Raw genomic sequence first — 21,983 nt, 5'->3', positions numbered from 1 at the left:
ATCCTGCCTGAACTTAGGGCAGAGATCTCGTTAAGTCCCAAAACTGTGCCTGGTTTAATGTTTGCGGGAGCGTGTGGTGTATATGCAGCCTCTCCAGCGAGCTGTCACTGTCAGATCTCATTGCGGGCTCTGGGGTGGAGAGGAGTGATTGATAGTGCACTCTATGTAGTGTCCTAGTGAACAGACAGCAGGTGTCCAAATGCCGAACAACGTCTTCTTTGCCATACAATTGTGTAGCGAGCTTTATGATGTACATACATTTCATTAGTGAAGATGCTTACACACAGTTGCACAGTGCTTTGGAAATAATTTGGTGGTCTCTCATTTCTGTGAAACTATTTTCCAGGGAGATAATACTCGGGATTCTGTAAACAAGATTGTTTGTTTATACTAATCAAATTCGCGAAGGTTGATGTTCTCAGGATGGAAACATGTTGTTCTTATTCTATGGTCAGTGGCAAGTGTACACGAATTATAGGCAATACCGTTGCTCTTGTTAGAGAGGTGCAGAGAGTGAGATGTTAAAAGCTGCTAACTTTTGCTGAGAATTGAAAGGGCCTGAGTACCGCACAACTTCACCAAACGTTCTCGAGCACTTAAAATTAGTCCTAACCATTTCCATTTCATTATTGAATTTTATGTATTCTAGCCCAGCATCGTACAATTCTCATCTTATCTTCCAACTTAATGTTGCTCACCACCACACCCAAAAAGTGTGATAAGCAATGGAATGCACCATTACTGAATTATAGGATTTATTTCAACCCATCGACTCCTATTAAAAATACCAAGCAAAACTTTTCCTTGGTACCGCCCACCAATATTTTATCGCTAACAAGTGAGTCACCTTGTAGCCCACAATATATTGACCAGAGATCATGCAGACACATCATTTTCCCTTATCTGTGTGTGTGACTGTGTGTGTGTGGCTCTGACTGTGTGTGTGTGTGTGGCTCTGTCTGGGTTTGTGTGTCTCGGTCTGTGTGTGTGTGGCTCTGTCTGTGTGTGTGTGGCTCTGTCTGTGTGTGTGTGTGTGGCTCTGTCTGTGTGTATGTGTGGCTCTGTGTGTGTGTGGATCTGTCTGTGTGTGTGTGTGGCTCTGTCTGTGTGTATGTGTTGCTCTGTGTGTGTGGCTCTGTGTGTGTGTGGCTCTGTGTGTGTGTGGCTCTGTGTGTGTGTGTGTGGCTCTGTGTGTGTGGCTCTGTCTGGCTCTGTGTGTGTCGCTCTGTCTGGGTGTGTGTGTGTGTGTGTGTGGCTCTGTCTGTGTGTGTGTATGTGGCTCTGTCTGTGTGTGTGTGTGGCTCTGTCTGTGTGTGTGTGGCTCTGTCTATATGTGTGTGGCTCTGTCTGTGTGTATGTGTGTGGCTCTGACTGTGTGTTTGTGTGGCTCTGTGTGTGTGTGTGGCTCTGTGTGTGTGTGTGGCCCTGTGTGTGTGTGTTGGGCTCTGTGTGTCCGTTGGGCTCTGTGTGTGTGTTGGGCTCTGTGTGTGTGTGGGGCTCTGTGTGTGTGTGGGGCTCTGTGTGTGTGGAGGGCTCTGTGTGTGGGGGGGCTCTGTGTGTGTGGCTCTGTGCGTGTGGCTCTGTGTGTGTGGCTCTGTGTGTGTGGCTCTGTGTGTGGGGCTCTGTGTGTTGAGCTCTATCTGTCTGTCTGTGTGTGTGTGGCTCTCTGTGTGGGGTTCTGTGTGTGGGGGGCTCTGTGTGTGTGGGGCTCTGTGTGTGGGGGGCTCTGTGTGTGCGGGGCTCTGTGTGTGTGTGGGTGGCTCTGTGTGGGTGGCTCTGTCTGTGCGTGTGTGGGTGGCTCTGTGTGTGTGTGGGTGGCTCTATCTGAATGACTCTGTGTGGGTGGCTCTGTATGTGTGTGGCTCTGTGTGGGTGCAAATGCAATAGGTCTCGCATTTGCGAGCGATTAAGCTATTGGCATTGTAAATGGCAATGCCAATTATTTATGTTTTAAAAACAAAAACATAAATAAAAAAAATGTCAAGAGCAATGCCAATAGCTCTAACTTTAACAATGCCGAGGCCATTGCATTGTAAATGCTTGTTTCTACATCCTGCAGGCACCGGTGACTGACACCACAGCATCTCCCTTCCTTCCCTTCTCCCTCTCACCCCCTGTAATCCTCAACTGCACTCTCAATTAATACCATACCCATGTCCTCCCCAGCCACTGAGTTGCGATTGGAGCGAATACATTTCTGTTCAAAGGTAATTTCTCTGATGTAATCAGTTGGGCACAGATTTATGAACATAAAAGGGATCCGGTTACTTAGTTTTAGCAGTTTGTCTGCAACACATTCATTAATTAAATATATAAATATGGTGCAACAAGGCGCCCTTCTTTTAGTCATTTCCACGTAGACACATGATAAATTGCCCCTGTTCTCCGGGTGTACATTCACCTAAGTATTGCACCACAGTCATTTTTAGTACGATTTTTGCAAGTACGCACAAAATGAGTTTGCTGCAGTTTTGGAAAAGATAACCACTGAGAATGTGTAAATATCTTCACATGTTTGAATTTCACACAAGTAAGGGAAGAACTAAAAGGAAAGCATCAGCTATATGTAAATATCCAGGTTGTGTACATCACATTGAATTACTGGTGGCGATACTGTTTCAAGATTTCACACGTTTTTCCGCAGGAAGGGAGTTGCAGTTCTATGGTTACTCATCTAATTCAATTTATTTAGTCAAGGAATAGAATTCAACTTTCCTCCCAAAACCAGCAATTAAAGCCACAAAATGGTGTCACAGATACCATATCTAAAATATTGATGGTAAACGTGGTCACACTCATCTGCAGCTCCTTCTCATCTACCAGATACTACCTCTTCACACTTCAATATTTAATAATGCTGCCTCTCAAGTCCAACTAAAATTTCCAGAGTAAACTCCCCTCACTCCTACCAGGCTTCCACTCAACACCCTTCGACAATGGAGGTGGGCGTTCATCGGATCCTGTGACAGCAAAAACCCTTGGATCACTGAAACAATATCGATGTAAAAAATATCGAGTTACAAAAATATCGAGGTAAAAATATAGAATTCCAAAATATCGACCTCCTATCTCCAAACAGATAAGTACGAAAATATCGAATCAAAAATATCGATGTAAAAAATACAGTTAGTCAAAATATCGAATTTTTAAAAATGCTTTAAATTAATTAAAGATTAATCAAATAATAAATATAATTAACTTAAACATACTTAATCTACTTAAATAACCTTAAATGTAATCATTAATTAATATAATTAAAACATTTTTTTACAAATTAATGTTGATTCATATATATATATATATATATATATGCTCTCAGTAAACAAAGTCCATATCCCACGCTCTCTATATATATATATATAAACATAATATTAATAAAATATTTACAATATTTTTAGTGTAGGATAGCTGAAAGTGTAAAATTTACTATAACCACTCCTTTAAATGCAACAGTAGGGAAAGTGTTGGATAGCTTAGTGGTAAAAATTACTATTCCCACTCCAAAGAGTGCAACAGTAGGGAAAGCATTGGATAGCGTAGCGGTAAAAATTACTATTCTCACTCCAGAAAGTGCAACTGTTGGGAAAGCGTTGGATAGCGGGAGGGTTAAAATTACTATTCCCACTCCAGAGATGCAACAGTAGGGAAAACGTTGGATAGCGTAGGGGTAAAAATTACTATTCCCACTCCAGAGAGCGCAACAGTATAGAAAGCGTTGGATAGCGTAGGGATAAAAATTACTATTCCCACTCCAATGAGTGCAACAGTAGGGAAATCGTTGGATAGTGTAGGGGTAAAAATTACTATTCCCACTCCAAAAAGTGCAACATTAGGCAAAGCGTTGGATAGCGGGAGTGTTAAAATTACTATTCCCACTCCAGAGAGTGCAACAGTAGGGAAAACATTGGATAGCGTAGAGGTAAAAATTACTATTCCTACTCCAGAGATTAGGAATCTCTACTACTACTCCAGAGATTAGGAATCCCTACTCCAGAGATTGCTACAGTAGGGAAAGCGTTGGATAGCGGAGGGGTAAAATTTACTATTCCCACTCCAAAGAGTACAACAATAGGGAAAGCATTGGATAGCGTATGGGTAAAATACTATTCCCACTCCAGAGAGTGCAACAGTAGTGAAAGCGTTGGATAGCGTAGGGGTAAAAAATTACTATTCCCACTAAAGTGAATGCAACAGTAGGGAAAGTGTTGGATAGCGTAGTGGTAAAAATTACTATTCCCACTCTAAAGAGTGCAACAATAGGGGAAAGTTTTGGATAGCGTAGGTGTAAAAAATACTATTCCCACTCCAGAAAGTGCAAAAGTAGGGAAAGCGTTGGATAGCGGGAGGGTTAAAATTACTATTCCCACTCCAGAGAGTGCAACAGTAGGGAAAGTGTTGGAAAGCGTAGGAGTAAAAATTACTATTCCCCCTCCAGTGAGTGTAACTTTAGGGAAAGCGTTGGATAGCGGTGGGGTAAAAATTACTATTCCCACTCCAAAGAGTGCAAGAGTAGAGAAAGCGTTGGATAGCGGGAGATTTAAAATGACTATTTCCACTGTAAAGAGTGCAACAGTAGGGAAAGCGTTGGACAGCGTAGGGGTAAAAATTACTATTCACACTCCAGAGAGTGCAACAGTAGAGAAAGTAAATACGTCATATATGAATAAAAATACATTAAATATTAATAGCAAATACTAATTAATTAACAATAATTAACAATTTTATATAATATAATAATTAATCAATTAAAAATACCAAAACATTAATATTAAAAATAATTACCTATTAATACAAATTATTTACCAATTAACAACTAATTAATTAACAATTAAAAATGTATTAATAATTACAACAAAACAAAACCAAAAAATAAATAACAATATTTATTTATTCACAATTAAATTACTTCCCACCCTATTCCCCTATAAATCCACAACCCACTACAGAAAATAAATTAATAAAATTAATATAATTAACATTTAAACTATTAATTAAAATTAAATATCAATTATATTTTAATTAATTACCAATTAAAAATGTATATATCAATTAATTCCAAATAAATACCAAAAAATAAATTTTAAAATGTAATTAATTATAATTAATTTACTTCCCACCCTAATACCCTTTAAACCCACAACCCGCTTCAGAAAATACATTAATACAATTTATATAATTATCAATTAATTAAAATGAATTACCAATTATATTTTAATTATTTACCAATTAAAATTTCAATATCAATTAATTCAAAATAAATACCAATACATTAAAACATTTAAATAAATAAATGTAAATAACATCCCACCCTATTCCCCTATAAACCCACCATCCGCTACAGAAAATACATGAATAAAATTAACATAATGGTCAATTAATCAATTAATTGAAGTAATTAACAATTATATTTTAATTAATTACCAATTAATTATCAATTAACTATTAATTCTAAATAAATACCAATAAATAAACATATTTAAGTAATTATAATTACATTACTTCCCACCCTATTCCCCTATAAACCCACAACCCGCTACTGAAAATACATTAATAAAATTAACATATTTATTATTTATCAATGAATTAAAATAATTAAGAATTATATTTTAATTAATTACCAATTAATTATCAATTAACTATTAATTCTAAATAAATACCCAAAAATAAATTAACGTATTTAATTATTTATAATTAAATTACTTGCCACTCTATTCCCCTATAAACCCACAACCCGCTACGGAATTATATTACGCAAAAATTAAATACCATAAAATTAATTAATTATAATAATTTATAAAACAAATATACACTTTTCACACATATACTAAAATAAAAAAGGCTTTAAAAAATGAATATTAACTTACTTACCTCAAATTCGATATTTTTGTTGTCTATATTCTGTCATTCTATATTTTTGTTGTCTATATTCTGTCATTCTATATTTTTGCTGTCTATATTCTGTCCATTCGATATTTTGTCCATTCTATATTTTTTGATTTGATATTTATGCTATTCTATTCGATATTTTTGTAGTCTATATTCTGTCCATTCGATATTGTGTCCATTCTATATTTTAAACTCGATATTATTGTAAATTGATATTAAAAACTCGATATTTTGACTGTATACCAAAACCCTTACATTAAATGAGCGGAACAAACACACCCTCACTTTGAACTAGTAGCAACAACAACCATAAGCTCACTTCGAACTTGTGACAGCAAACTCTGCAAACACCCTCAGCTTGAATTACTGACTGCAAACATGTTCTTGGCTATGAAAGATTGGCGGAAAGCACACCCTACCTTTAGTGGTCTAAATTCTGCGTTGTTTGCTGTAGTCTCACTGTGGATAATCCGAGAGCGGGCAGAGGAGAAAGAATTTGGACGCTGCTGTTTTTTATTCCTGTGCACCTGGGCTGATTCTGGGTACTGATTGGTCAGCATCCTGGTGGGACCGTTGTCCCAGGAAGTTTCCTCTGACTCTTCCTTTGCCACGCACCTCACCCTGGTGGGACTGCAAGTCCCAGGGTGCACCAGCCACAATCTCTTGCCGCCGCTCTCGAGGGGGAGACGCCACCACCGCGCTTACAGTGCTGCCTCGCTCCGTGGGACGTGCGTGGGCTGCGCCGGGGCCAAGGGCAGGCCCGTCCTGCGCCTGTCAGCACCAGGTAGAGGCAGGGCAGGGCCACCCACCTTGGCCTACGAATCCCCGCTCTGGTAAGCCTACTCTGGGACTTTCTATTATTCTTTTTTTTTTCTTTTTTAAGAAGCTATCCTTATCCGGGCGCAAGTAACTTTTCCTGCAGCTGTGTTGGCCGCTCCTTGTACTCTCAGCAGGATTTGGTGGTGGACCAAGAGCGCGTGCAACCTAGTGCCCCCAAGCACAAACCGCTCGAACTGATTAACCGCAGGACGTTGTTCATAGTGACGTTACTCACATGTGGAGTTTGACTATTCGTTACTTTTGCCCTGTATTTTAATATTTTACACTCTGGCACACAGGGTCTGCAGCCACACCCACTTGCCTTAACTCAGGACATTGGTTTTGCGCCTTAGGTGGCTTAACGCTTTGTGTTTTTCCCTCATACTTTTTTTTGTCCTTATCTAACGGAATATGGGTAGGCGCATATGTGTAGCAAAAAAAGGGCCTCAGGTCCCCCTCCTGCCCCTGCTACTTCAAACCTCAGTAGATAGGATGCTCCAGAGGGCCATTGGAGTGGTTTCAACCAAAATAGAACTGACAGAGAGGCGTCTGTCTCTAACACCAGATTTATTTAGCCCAGGGCTGGAACTACTTCATCCCCATTGAGCCTAACAGACTCCCTGCCCCGATCACTTGAGGCTTCGTCACCTTCACCACGGCAAATCCCTGTGAAGCCATCCACCAGTAAAGGTGGTAATACCATTTCCACCCTTAAGACTACCAAACGCAAGACTGGAAATACAACAGGAAATAAGACAAGGAAAAATCCAGTCTCAGCAAACAGTGTAGAGGGAATTGCTTGTAGTGAAAGCTTGATTGATTCCCCCACCAACCCCTTGATAGCCTAAGACTGCCCTCGTGGGCAAGGAACTTGTTAGTGGAGCTGGTGACCCAGATGAGGGCCATCGTCAAGGAAGAGCTTGCTCTCTTACCGAAGCATCTGGATGTAGGGCAACAGTCTGGGCCGAGCGGCAAGGGTAACCCCTCCTGACGCAACTACCACTGTCCTGGGAAAGAGGCAAGACGGTAGCTCACAGACCGATAGTATAGCCAACCTTTCCACTTCCAACAAGGGGCCTATGTTGGCTCCAATCTTTGCTGCACCACCAAGCGATGGAAGGGCAGAGGCCTCTACTGTCTTGCGGACTGCAAACTCGCTGACTCATCCCGGAACATCTTGCATTTATCCCCCACATGAGCCTAGGGCAAACCGTCGTCCCGCTCCACCTGGGAAGGATTCACATAGAAGAGGGCCTATCCATACAGTGCAGAGGAGAGGCAGGTAAAAGTTACACACAGCAGAGGTTGAGGACACAGCACCAGCAACACTGATGACTCCAACTATAAATCTACCCCCTGCCTCACTTCCCTATGTCATCATTTTAACAGGGGTTCCCGAGTCCTACCTTGGGCAGAAAGAATCACAGCTAGAGCTTAGGAACAAGTGTCTTTTTTGGCTAACCACGCACAAGCAGTTCTCCTACGACAGGGCTGGGGAATTCTTCATGGTCCGTAGAGTGGGATGGGTGGGCAACAACCCAAAAACAATCCAGGGGGATTGTATAGTTATCAATTTTAGCAACCCCCTAACTGTACAAAACATTGCAGGCCAGTTTCTTAGCACCCACGCACCATACACTGTGGTCCGTGCCCATACATTGGACTTCTTCTACCCAGGCACCCACACCTTGGCCTGGACTCTAAAATCTAGGGCTCCAACTAACAGACTCTAGCCATACAAGAATGCAGGCCAACCCCTTAGAACTCTCTTTAGCATTCCAATAGCAAAGAGATATGGACCCCTTGAGCATGTGGACTGACTGGGGCAGCAAGGGGGCCTCAACCCTAATGCAGGGTCGGGGGATCCCAAGAAGGCAGCAGGGGCGAACTTCAGTGGGCCACGGCTAAAGCGTACCCCCAGTAGTGAAGATCTCGAACCATGGGCACAGTTACCCTATATTCTGCAGGAGCACTTGACAACCATGAGTCAGGCTCAATTATGCCGAACCATCTAGCTGCAACTCCCATGAACAATATAACTACCTGCCCAGCATTCTCAATGGAGGAACCCAAAGCCATCCTGTTGGCACGGCCAGCCTCCATGAGCAGTTGCACCCATATCATACAGGACGCCTACGGCGGCGTCACCTCCACTGGCCATAAGCTAAGTATCTTTTCCTGGAACATCGCTGGAATCAAAAACAAACTTCACAACCCGAATGGGAAATGTTTGTGGAATCACATGATATCTGTATGTTCCAGGAGACCTGGGCAAGAGAGGATATAGAGAGAGGAGGTTTTGCAACCTTTAACATGTAGGCCACCTCAGGGTGAAGGGGTAGACCCTCGGTGGTCTATGCATTTGGGTCGCTATCCATCTGGATTGCACGGCAGCCCGGCTGAGTACTGCATCCAATGACCTACAGTGTATCATACTCACTTTCCCCTCCAGGCTCAAACTCGCATTTATTAAAATCCAAACCCATAAAAATAACTCAGGAATCCCTGACCATAGAACTACTCAACTCCCTTATAGATATAGTCCCCCTTAATGTCAGACTAATTCTTGGGGCAAATCCCAATTTGAGCCCCTGGCTGCCCCCACAGATGCCCCCTATAGCGAAGAGGATAGCCTCTGGTCAATCCTTGATCCGCAAGTTCCACCGGTAAAGGTCTGGACCCCTTTGATGCTCCAGATCAACGCTGTAATCTTAACCCACTCCCAGAGGTCCTGTAATGGCCGCATTAAGTCTGATCAGCTAGGGAAGGTAACTTTCAATAGAACAGGCCAATCCTCCCTGCTGGATTATATTTTAGTAGAGAGGTGGGTGGTTGACTTTGTCATCACTCCAAGATTAGATAGCGACCATAATGCTTTCTCATTGGATCTTGAGCCACCAGAAATTTACAATCCCACGTCCACTGCCACCTCTGCTAGTACAAACCTAATACTCGCCAATAACCAAAGGAAAATCAGATGGGGAAAGTTCAAACACTCTCCAGACAAGGAGGCAGAATTATATTCTAAAATCATCTCGCCCTTAATGGAAATGGAGTTGGCTGCCGCAACACTTGCCACTCCGCCCACCATCAGCAGACTGGAGGCACTTCATAAAGAAATGACAACTAGCCTGATCAATGTTTTCAATCCTATGATGGGTCCAAAGCTCACCAAGCTGGCCAAGCAAACCTGGTATAATAACTCCTGCCGCCAGGCAAAGGGTGCCCTCATAGATGCCATTAAGTTAAAGGATAGATTCTTAATCAAACTAAGCAGGGTTCAGTACAGAGACTGTACCAAGCTAGCCAAGAAGGACTGGGAGCTCAAAAGATGGGAAGACATTAAGGCAGCTCTTCATAACAGGGATGTGAAGTGGTTTTGGTCTCTAGTTAGTGCAGACGGTAACACAGAGCATCCAGCGATTGAGCCAAATATCGCTGCAGCAGCATGGAAAAGCCATTTTCAATCCCTCTACACAACCAAGAAACCCATAGAGTCTAAATGTACAATGGTCTTAGCAATACCAGGGATCCATAGAGAAGGACCTCAGTGGATCACCATAATAGAAGTTAGAAATGCTATCAGGAAGCTCACTCTAGGAAGGGCCCATGGTCTAGAGAAGATCCCTGGGGACTTATTCAGGGAGGACCCTTACATATGGGGACCTTATCTCTGGGCAATATTTAACGCTATAATGCTAGGCATGAAGATCCCGGTCTTGTGTTTACCGGGAATGGGAAAACTGCCCTGGTTTAAGCCCATCAAAGAAACCTGTGTCAGAATAGAGATTCCCAACCTGTGGACCAACCCGGAAGCGGTGTCCCTAACAACCTTACGAGCAATACTTGTCAGAGCCTACAGGGAACATAAATTAGCTGTTCTGCAGACGAACCTCAAACTCGGGCACCTAACAGTTGATTGTCTTAATATAAACACCGAGTACCTCTTTGAGTCTTTTCTCGACGACATACAGCCTCCTATGGCCAGGAAGCTGTATGTCCAGTTCAGAACAGGGACCCTCCCGGTCAATGCTTTTGTGAACAAATGGTCAAATGATTCCTCTGTAGGTTGTCCCGCCTGCAACAGCCCTGATGAGACCGACACACACGTCCTCTTTTTCTTCCAAGGCTACAAATCTGCCAGACGGCGTTGGCTTATCCCATTATGCAGAAACCTGGAATGTACACAGTGTCAGCAGGCGTATAGAATATTAAGATCTGATACGCACCCCCCCCATCGTTTTTGCTGTGTCTCGCTTCCTAAATTCCATGTGGCGCAGGCGTAGGGCCTTTTCTAATACTTCCCAGCAACCGTAAAAAAATACTCTTCACATTGTGTGTCCTTTTTAGCCCCTAATTTTAATAGTCTTTATCTGGTTTCAATTATTAGTCCTTTTAAATGGCATCAAAATGTTTTATTGAGATGCATTGCAATATCTAAACTATGAACCGTTAAATCTTGCTCGTCAATGTTATATAGTATATAGGAACTTCTACTTTTCATGGCTTTTTATGACCGAAATAAAGTTTGTTAAAAGGAATGGATGGAACTTGTCTTTAATCTAGACACGTTAAAATCATTGCTGCCTGTTATGACAACACACATGATGATAGTAAATCTCTGGATATTTGTGATATAAAACTTATCCAGAGGTCTGATCTCATTGAAAAAGCAAAACCATTACAAATCTAAACCTAGCCCAAACCCTGAAGAATTAGACTGTAACCCGGGAATACTGATATATTTGTTGTACTGGTAATGCATTAGGGCGGAAGATGTCCTATGGGGGGAGGGGCTTGAGGTTGAATCCGGGATTAGGGAAAGAGCAGGGCCACTGGAATGACTAATAGCTGTCCAAAAATCATGCCACCTCACCAGGATAGTTCAATTAATGTTGCATGATATATAGTTCAATAAATTGTGCTGCATAGTGCTAGGTTAAGACAAAAGAAAATGATTGGCCACCAAAAAGATACACCAGATAGCCCCAAAAAGCAGCAAATGTAGCCACATTTCCAGGAAAGGGGGGCAGATGAATTTCACATTGCTTACTCCTCGTAAGTTGATCAAGGATGTTTATCTTTATGGGATACAAACAATGTCATAAACATCAAGAGGGAGATGCAAAGCTGTGTTGACTTGTGGAGTCAGTGATCATTGTGCAAGAAAAAAATTCATTGATATCACTGGAAGGGGTAGAAACGCCCAGTTTTAGGAGTAAACCATTAGAGGGTTGAACATGTTATGTTATGTTATTATAAGCTTGCAGAGCGCTATATCACCCAGGGGTATCTAAGCGCTGTCAGCGGATACACAACATCAGTGGGTGCAGAAGCCAGTTCACAGAGGTCCCCACGCCTCCGCAAAAAGCACTGTCTTCAGCTTTTTCCTGAACAGCAATAGGTTTGTTTCCTTCCTGAGTTCCGCCGGAAGAAGGTTCCATGCCAAGGGGACAGTGCTAGAGAAGGCTCTGCCGCCCTTGGATGTAAGGTTGTACTGAGGACAAAGTAGGTTACATGCCTCAGCCGACCGGAGGGACCTAGTAGGTAGTTACCCAGAGAGCTGATCTTTGATGTAATTAGGGGCTGAGTCGTAGACAGCTTTGTGTGCAATGCAGAGACTTTTAAATTTAGTTCTTTGGGCAATGGGCAGCCAATGTAAGCTGCAGAGTAGGGGCGTAGCACGAGTATGCCTAGGTTTATTAAAGATAAGCCTGGCCGCATCATTCATTACGACCTGTAGTCGGGCCAGAAGGTTGTTTGGGAGGCCATAGTAAAGGGAATTACCATAGTGCAGCCGTGCCAGAATTAAGGCGGAGACCGCCAGCCTCATTGTGGAAAAAGATAGAAATGAGGAGAGTTTCCTCAGCTGGCGAATCAGACTCACACAAATGCCCACCACAGATAATACCTTCTGAGTCATAGATAGTCGGGCATCAATTTTGATGCCAAGACTTTTAACTGCTGGCGCTGGGGCTGGAAGTGGCCCTAATTCAGCCGGCCAAAACTGGTCACACCAAGGATTGGCAGCTGTAGTGATTGCCAGGACTTCCATTTTGTCTGGATTTATTTTTAGGGAGTTATTCGACATCCAGCTGATTGTGAATTTGAGTATGTTCTGCATTCTCAAATGAGCCTGAGCAGTGTCGTCAATCTGAATCAGAATATGTGTGTCGCCTGCGTAATTGTAGATTCTACAGTCCATCCTGTTCAGTGACGCAATCAGTGGCTGAAGGTATATGTTAAAAAGTAGGGGTGACAGAGCCGAACCTTGGGGCACGCCGCAAGTCAGTTTTGCTGGCTTGGACACAAGGTCGGCAAACTGCACTCGTTGCGACCTGTCTTCGAGGAAGGATGTCAACCAGGCAAGGGCTGTACCCTGAATCCCCAAGTCCTGTATCCGCGATAGAAGTTGGCAGTGATTAACGGTATCAAATGCCGCGGATAAGTCCAAGAGGATCAGGGCACAAGGTTTCTTATTATCAGCCTTGAGTCTCAGGTCGTCCAGCACGAATAGCATCACCAGTTCCGTGCTGTGGTGAGCTCTGAAACCCGCCTGGTTGGGCTCAAGGAGGTGGTTACTTTCCAGGAAGTGGGTGAGAGAATGTAGAACATGCTGCTCCAAGATCTTCGCAAGAAAGGGAAGCTGGGAAATTGGCCTAAAGTTCTTTAGGTTTTTTGGGTACGCACCAGATTTCTTAAGTAACGGAACCACCCTTGCCTCTTTAAAATTAGAGGGCACCAGTCCCTGCTCTATGGAGTGGTTTAGCAGCGTGAGGACATTGTCCTCCAATCCAGGCCCGCCCAGCTTGAAAATCTGAGGTGGACAGGGGTCAGCTGGAGAGCCAGATTTCACCCGGTTCAGTATAGTTGCTTGCTAGACACTCCTTTGTTAGAGCTGGTAGGACTGATAATTTTTGCGAGATGAGTCTGATGGGGGGTGGGAGGGGTTCAGTAGAGCACGGGAGGATTGGAATCTGATTGATTTCTGAGACCAATTTCTTGATTTTATTCATGAAGAAGTCTTGAAAGCCCTGACAATCTTTGGAGTCAAAGGAAGGTCTTGGCACTTTGATAGTACGTAGGTCATTCAGGACTTTAAAAACCTCTTTCTGGGGGTTAGCTGCCATTTGCATGGCTGTTTCATAAAATTCGGCCTTTCTCAAACTAATAGCTTTTTTGTAAAGTGCAAGCTGCAGTGTATAAGCCTCACGTTCCGTGGGCGCACGGGACTTCCGCCAGGCTCTTTCACGTTGACGTAGAACTTGCTTTAGATCCCTGAGATCTTTGTTAAACCATCCTGCGGCTTTGCCCTTGTCTCTCATTCTGATTTTGCGAACAGGGGCAACAGCCTCAATAGCTTCTTTGAGAGAATGCTGCAGGGCGGTGCTTACAGTGTTCACATCGTCAATTAGTGACAGGGGGTATGTGGTATGTGATAGGGCAGTAATTAAATCATCAGCTTTGACCTGCTTCCAGCTACGAAGGAATTTCCACTGTGATTTAGCTTCTTTCTGTCCTAGCAAGAGAGGAAAATGGCCTTCAATCAGGTAATGATCCGACGAAGGACAATGGGAGATCACCGGAGGAGCTAAGAGAGGGCAGGAGGACCAGATCAGGTCCAACGTTTGGCCCTTCAGGTGGGTTGGCTCCTCAACTACCTGTGTGAGTCCCAGGTGTGTAAGGACTTCATCCAGTTGATTTGCCTGACTATTCTTCGGGGTGATTTCCCAATGAAAATTGAAGTCCCCTAATACCACCAACCCTTCATAGCGAGTGCGGAGGTCCTAGACCATCTTCAAAAATGGTTCCAAGAACTTAACAGTTGTGCTTGGAGGGCGGTAGACTAACAGGAAGGTCACACAGTCCGTGGGGGAGCAGAATTTCACGCCCAGGACGTCTACGCCTTCAATACACTCAGAGTATATAGTTTCCGTCTTTAAGGTGTCGTTAAAGAGGAACGCAACACCACCCCCCATGACATTATTTGGCCGGTTGGCATAGATGGCGGAAAAGTTTGGGGGGGAGGGCTGCCACTAAGTCGGGGGTAGAGAAATCATTCAGCCAGGATTCGGTAATACATAGGATATCAACGGTATCCTCCTGCAGGAGGGAAAAGACTTCGTGGCAGTGCTTCTGCAGGGATCGGGTGTTAAGCAATGAAAACTTACACCCCTGCCTGCTAGCCTGTTTCGGCGGAGTGTCCCGTAGGGGTGGTCCACTTGCTAACTTAAGGCTAGCATTGGGTCTCAGGAGTCCTTCCCGATTAAGTTTCAACAGTACCCTATCTGGTAGTGTGTTGTAAGGTGAATTACAGCATAGCAAAGACTGTCTAGAGTAGACCGTGACAGAGCCAGGGGTCCTGGCACCTGGGCCCGAACTGGCGCGGACGGGTTCAGACGGGCTCGCCTTTGGCGCGTCCGCGGCACGCCCGCTGTGCGCATCCGCTGCGCGACGGTGCCGCCATTCCCTGAAATTAGGATATCCAAGGGAAGGCCCGCCTGCAGCCCGCCCCCAGACGTGCGTCCTCAGGGGGAGCCCGAACTAGCCCAGCTTTTGGTCCCTGAGCCCTCCACTCAAGCGGCACCAGCCGTGGTGGAACGGGGCTATTGACCAGCGTTAGGCAGCGTAGTGCAAGGTGCAAGGTGAGTAAAATATACACAATTAAGTAGTAATCACTAAAAAAGTGCACGACTCACAAAACTATTTAAAAGATGCATATAAGTTTTTTAAAATCAGCCATCAGAGGACTGAAGAGCAAGTGCAAATTAAGCAAAGCAGAGGGCTCAATGACTCAGCTGGTAGCGCCTCACCGAGGAAGCACGTCCGCTGCCCGACGGTGCCACCATTCCCTTAAATTAGGATATCCCAGGGAAGGCCCACCTGCAGCCCGCCCCCGGACGTGCGTCACCAGGGGGAGCCCGAACTAGGCCAGCTATTGGTCCCTGAGCCCTCCACTCAAGCGGCACCAGCCGTGGTGGAACGGGGCTATTGACCAGCGTTAGGCAGCGTAGTGCAAGGTGCAAGGTGTGTAAAATATACACAATTAAGTAGTAATCACTAAAAAAGTTCAAGACTCACAAAACAATTTAAAAGATGCATATAATTTTTTTTAAATCAGCCTTCAGAGGACTGAAGAGTAAGTGCAAATTAAGCAAAGCAGAGCACTCAATGACTCACCTGTTAGTGCCTCACCGAGGAAGCACGTCCGCTGCGCGACGGTGCCGCCATTCCCTTAAATTAGGATATCCCAGGGAAGGCCCGCCTGCAGCCCGCCCCCGGACGTGCGTCACCAGGGGGAGCCCGAACTAGCCCAGCTATTGGTCCCTGAGCCCTCCACTCAAGCGGCACTAGCCGTGGTGGAACGGGGCTATTGACCAGTGTTAGGCAGCGTAGTGCAAGGTGCAAGGTGAGTAAAATATACACAATTAAGTAGTAATCACTAAAAAAGTGCAAGACTCACAAAACAATTTAAAAGATGCATATAAGTTTTTTTAAATCAGCCGTCAGAGGACTGAAGAGTAAGTGCAAATTAAGCAAAGCAGAGCGCTCAATGACTCAACTGTTAGCGCCTCACCGGGGAAGCGTGTCCGCATCAAACTCAAAAATGGGGAACTCCATGCTTGGTATCTATGCACATTATAAACTGTCTTATATATGAATAACACCCAAGTTTCCAGGCCTAGCTCACAAGTTGTTGTGACTTACTCATGAATTCTGAGGAGTACGCTATCCTTTCCCAAGAGAAAAAAGTTTGTTAATCTCACAAGGTTTTTTCAGCTCGTACGCAACAATGAGTTGAAAATTGTTGTGAGTCGAGTCAAAAGTGTGTCAAAAGTGTGTTCTTCCATGTTTTTCAGTATGGCGCATAGGGGTGTAGCCAGCAATAGTGCAGAAGGTGTTCTGGCACTGGGGCCCAGGTGCATGAGGAGTCCACTGGACACCAGTCCAGTGCTTAATTTGAGCCAGTGGTTTATGGTGCTCGGCACCGGCATTTAGCTGTCTACACCGGTGCTTTTGGCAGTCTTTCACAAGGTAGCACTATCTGGCTAATTTAGAGATTACTACAAATACAGTTAATTATTAATTCAATACAAATTAAAAATTACTATTACGTGCCACCCAAGCCATTCTTATAGCTTTGGGGGCCTGAAATAGTCACACTTGTAAGAGGGCGATGGGCAGTAGTTGTTTTGTTACTGTCATTCAATCATTGGCTGCATAACAGGGGCAATGTGTGGTGCAAGCTACAGTCGCCTCCTGACAAGAGCCCTGGCACTTTTTTTGGTTTTACAAATTAAGTACTGCCCCAGTCAGTTGTTATTTTTTACCTACCAGACCAGGGGATGGGTCGCCCAGTTTCCTTACTTTTAATAGGACCGATAGTGCCATTCATAGGCCACTGGTGCCCCAGTACAGCAGTGCTGTATCACTTAAATCAAGGTGAGAGCAAAGTCGTCGTTTTGCGCTTCACAATACTTTTTGATTTTAATTCGCAAAAACATTCTTCTTTTTCTGTAATTTGTATCCACTTACATAAAAAGAACATCTTTTAAATTGGCATGCATATTGTGAGGGCAAACGGAGAGCGCACAGGTTCCTACAATCCCTGGAAGACATTTCAGAGCCACAGGACAGGCCTCATTTGTTTTTGATAAACTATATGATTAACTGTGAATTTAACTCTGGTTAAGCACAAATTCAGTTGTTCTACAATAAAGCAGCGCCTCCAAGTTTCAAGAGCATTTAGCATTATATATGGCTACATTTCAACCGGGCTTAAATTGTTTTTTTAATGTACACAATATTACAAATTTAATTTCGAGCTGTTTGAATCAGTCTGTAAAAAAAGATTTGATTATACCTTAGTGTTCTGGCCCCAGTTTTTCCGTATCTCAGTAATCTTGGTGGTAATTGGCTGATTAGGTCCCTTACACTCCATCTCTGCCTCCGTTGCCATGGTAATGGTGCAGGAGCTGTTATAGATGAGAACTTCATCTCTTTCCACTTTAGGGCTGCAAAGGAGAGGCGAGGTTAAATGGGGTGTCATCAATCTTAATGAAATGCAATTATTTTTACTCTTATTAATCATTGAAAGCCATTAGCTTGTGGCAAGCACAGGCCACCATTTGTCAAACTTTGCAAATTTCAGTAATTTTGTTTCCATTCTTTTATTGTTTATTTGCTTGTTTTTCTTATCTGCAACATTAACAATAAAACCGCACATGTGGCAAATGTCCTTCGGTGATTCCGCCTCAGCTCCTAAACCTGAAAGAACGTCAGCAAAAAAAAAAAAACATTGTGTACAAGTTAAGAAACAAATGAGCGCACATTCGACGGTCGATTTGCAATAGTCAAAGTTGGTAGCCAAGAAATCCCCCACAAAATCTTGTTCACACTTCAGAATTCCATGGGCCCGTGGGAGGAAAACATGCAAATCCCCAGAGGCAGCGTTCAAATTGAAAACTGCACAGGAAAAGTGGCTCCCCATTTCCGGACTCCAGCTGTGACAAAATGGCTTCTTCAGGGTTTCCAATTTCTGCTCCCCAGCTGATAGCAAAGGGCCCCTCCTGTTGTTGCTGGCAGTGGAACATTAACTTACTAAGTTAATTAAACTTACTTAACAGCCCAGACTAAGCAGATTCGATATATGTGTGCAAGTTATACTGCACGCCACTATAAGAAGTAAATTAGAGAGGGGAGGAGGCGTGGGCAAATGGCTTCAGAGACTGCTCTTTAGCAAGAAGCACGTAAGAGTGAATGCCACAGATAGGAACATGCATTGCATGTTTTAAGTACCCCATGCAAACTTTCAGCCCGCAAATTCTTTTTTTGTGGAAAGAAAAAAATAACTTTCATCGCAGATTGTTTTTTCCTGCTTTACAGTATAGACCATCATTCTGATGAATGTTGCCTATAACTTTTAAAAAACTAATATGTTTTTTGATCAGGACTGGCACAAATGATTTAGGGCACCTTGTACAGTATATGGTGTTGCAAGCAAGGGGCAGCTCTGTAGACACAAAAATAACTATGATTACAATGATAAGCCATGGCCGCTCCAGGTGCTAAGCATGAAAGCCTCAGTAAGGACCTGAGTACGAGGTCTTGTTTAATCTAGAGTAAACCCATAACAGGCCATACTGAGCAGTAGCTCAGGGGGTCTCAGTTGTTTCAACTGGACACTCCACCTACTGAAAACAAGTGGTGAAACACCAGTGGAACTGGGACCAGAATATCTGATTCTCCTGGTAATTTTCCACTTAAGAGGGACCCTCAGGGTACCACTTGGAAACCTCAAGAGATCTACATTCTCCTGGAGTTACCAATGCACTGAGTACCAGGATCTCCAGAGGAAGAAAGAGGGCAGAGGTAAGGGGGAGATGATGGAAACCACATAATGAAGCCCTAAGAATTTTGGACTAATCTTGTCAGAATGAGTTACTAAACTGACATACGAGGGGTGTAGTAATAGTTCGAGAAGACCTATTTAGGCACAATAGTATCATTATCAGAACTGCACACAGATAATATTTGCTGCCTGTCCAGTCTCTAAACCATTCTTAAAACACGTTCATACAAAGAGTACTATGACATATTAATACAATAACCATACTTAATATTCACCCATTCACATCAGCTGAACAGCACTTTACAACCACACAGCCCAGTTAACCCACTCATGAACAATTCTAATCCAAAGCCCACCCACACTCAAGTGACAAAACATGCACACAGCACACACTTAGCATAGGTATAAGTACAACCAATGACGTTTCCAGACAGTTTCCGAGTCTTGGAAAGCCTTTCTAGTCCTCCCACAAATCTTCTGATTGAGAAATCAACTCTGTTTACCAACTCCACACATCTGTAATGGATCATCTGTTATGGCAATCTTCCTCTAGCCCGGCCTCAACACCCTCCATCAGACCAATTCCGCAGACTCTATCCTCTGTACCATATTTAGTTATTTATTTTAAAAGTTTTATTTAGCGTAAACTAGACCATGGAAGGGTATCAGAGCGCTTTACAAAAGTCACATCAAATAGATAGCTTGATACACTAGGTACAAAAATGAGAGTAGATAGTAGGGAAAGCATATGTGATGTCAAACATTAGTAGTGGGTCCGGGGGTACTCAAGAGTGTGTTAGCCATTGGTCCTTAAAATCCGGTGTAAGTCCTGTTTGGTGAGCCAAGTCAAGTGTTGGGGTCGTGTAGGGATTTGTTCATTGAAAGCAGTTTGACTTCATTTTTGGAGGAAGTGCTAGAAGGGTTTATTCTGATTCCCGGGGGCATGGCATTCCAGATTCTAGAAAGTACGGTTGTATGTTTTCATTTTCCGACCATTTTGAGAACTTGCGTGAGTTTAAGAGTTTTATTTTCAATTATTTTGTTTTTCATTATTTATTCAATAAGTATTAATCTTTTAAGTATCAGCATTAAAAGTAAATTTCATCCAATCGAAATGTCAATTTAAGGAAAATTACAATATCAGTCATAATAAAAGTTAACCTCTTAAGCGCTGCGCCTATACCAGCGGCCGACGGCACCACTACCTCGGGAGTGCTGCCGTCGGCCGTTGGACGTTCCAACTGCACCTGAGCAACGGAACGTTCAGCACTGGAGCTGGACGTTCCAAAGCAGCAAAGGTGTTAATATTGTAATAATACACTAAGCATGTTATTATTATTATTATTATTAAGACAGTCTTGTATAGCGCGTGGTTACCCTGGAGCATCCCAGCGCTTAACCAAACAGAATAATGTTTAAGTGAGTGGGAGGAACAGCGGTTTAACAAAAGAGAAAAGTTTTCAGGTGTTTACGAAAACGCAAAAGGCATGGCTCTGAGCGCAAACTAAGGGGGAGTGAGTTCCAGAGGGTTGCAACCTTTACGGAGAATCTCCTCCCTCCTGAACGGGCCTTTTTAATCCTAGGGATCTTAACTAGATGTTTTTGGTCTGAGCGTAGTATTCTACTTGCCTTGTAGGGAGTCACCAACTTTTGTAGGGCGGGGGGGCCTTTGCCTTGCAAGATTTTATGTGCAAGGCAGAGAGATTTAAATTTCACCCTTTCTCGCACCGGTAACCAATGAAAAGCCCTCAATGTGGGTTTGGCCGATCGTGACATAGAGATGTTGTTAAGCATTCGAGCCGCCGCATTCTGAACTTGCTGTAGTTTGTTCAGAGTGACCTCAGGGGCACTCAGATAGATTGCATTGCTGAAATCTAACCTTGATATAATCAGGCCTTGGATGAGAAGCTTCCGAGATGGAAATGCAAGCAGGGGCAGCACTTTGCGCACCGATCGGAGAAGGCCGAAACAGACACCTGCCAGTTTAGTAGCCTGGGTCCTAAAGGAGAGATCTTGCTCCAGCCAAATACCGAGGCTCTTGATCTCAGCCTTGGGTTTGGGAGGGGATCCCAGACAACTAGGCCAGACAGACCGGGGGAGTGAGGGACTCTTCTTCCCCATAAGCATTATTTCGGTCTTTGAACCGTTCACCTTTAGTGCTGATTCCCCCATCCAAGTATGGACTTTGGATAGGCAGGAGTGCAGCACCTGGGGAATTTCCATGGCCTGGGAAAGGGCAAACACCAGCTGGGTGTCATCGCGTAGCTCACGATTTTGATGTTAAATGGAGCCACCGCATCCTCCAAGGGGGCAATGTACACATTGAATAATGTGGGGCTCAAGGAGGAGCCCTGCGGAACTCCACAATGGAGGTGGGTGGATGCCGATCGTGCGCCACCTTCCCAGACCTGAAAAGTCCTATCGCTGAGAAATGACCTCAGCCATTTCAGCGCAATCCCCCACACTCCGACATCTGACAGCCGTTGAAGTAACACTTGATGGTTAACAGTGTCAAACGCTACACTAAGGTCCAGGAGGATCACTGCCACTGATCCTCCTGAATCCAAAATGCAATGTGCTTCTTCAACGACTGCCAGCAAGGCGGTGTCAGTGCCTTGACCCGGGCGAAAGCCCGTTTGAGAACTTCTCAATAAGCGGTTGGGCTCAAGGAAATTGGATAGCTGGAAATTAACCAATTTTTCCGTGATTTTACTGAGTCCCGGAAGTAACGAAATGGGCCTGTAGTTCGCCATGTCGAGGGGATCGAGGGTAGGTTTTTTTAGGAGGGCTTTTACTATTGCACCCTTCCAGTTAGGTGGCACCACACCGGACCCCAACGAGGCATTGATGACCTCGGTAATTGGTTCCGCAATGGAAGGGGCAACCAGTTTGAGAATCCTCATGGGGACTACATCACGGGGAGAAC

The 21,983-nt window shown here is 43.9% G+C and overlaps 1 protein-coding gene across 1 annotated transcript in view; it reads right to left on the bottom strand.

Annotated features, from left to right (window-relative positions):
* The window catches only part of PKHD1 (PKHD1 ciliary IPT domain containing fibrocystin/polyductin), a 2,083,594-nt gene that overhangs the window by 1,212,354 nt on the left and 849,257 nt on the right, over window positions 1-21,983 (bottom strand). Inside the window, exon 35 of the mRNA XM_086926200.1 lies at window positions 17,570-17,720. Within this exon, the coding sequence (XP_086782326.1) occupies window positions 17,570-17,720 (151 nt within the window). The remainder of the gene's footprint in view (window positions 1-17,569; window positions 17,721-21,983) is intronic.

The sequence above is a fragment of the Lissotriton vulgaris genome, chromosome 6 (assembly GCF_964263255.1).
Source record: "Lissotriton vulgaris chromosome 6, aLisVul1.2, whole genome shotgun sequence".
NCBI lineage: Eukaryota > Metazoa > Chordata > Amphibia > Caudata > Salamandridae > Lissotriton > Lissotriton vulgaris.
The sequence above is the reverse complement of the archived record's forward strand: the minus strand, read 5'-3'. Positions and strand labels throughout refer to the sequence as shown.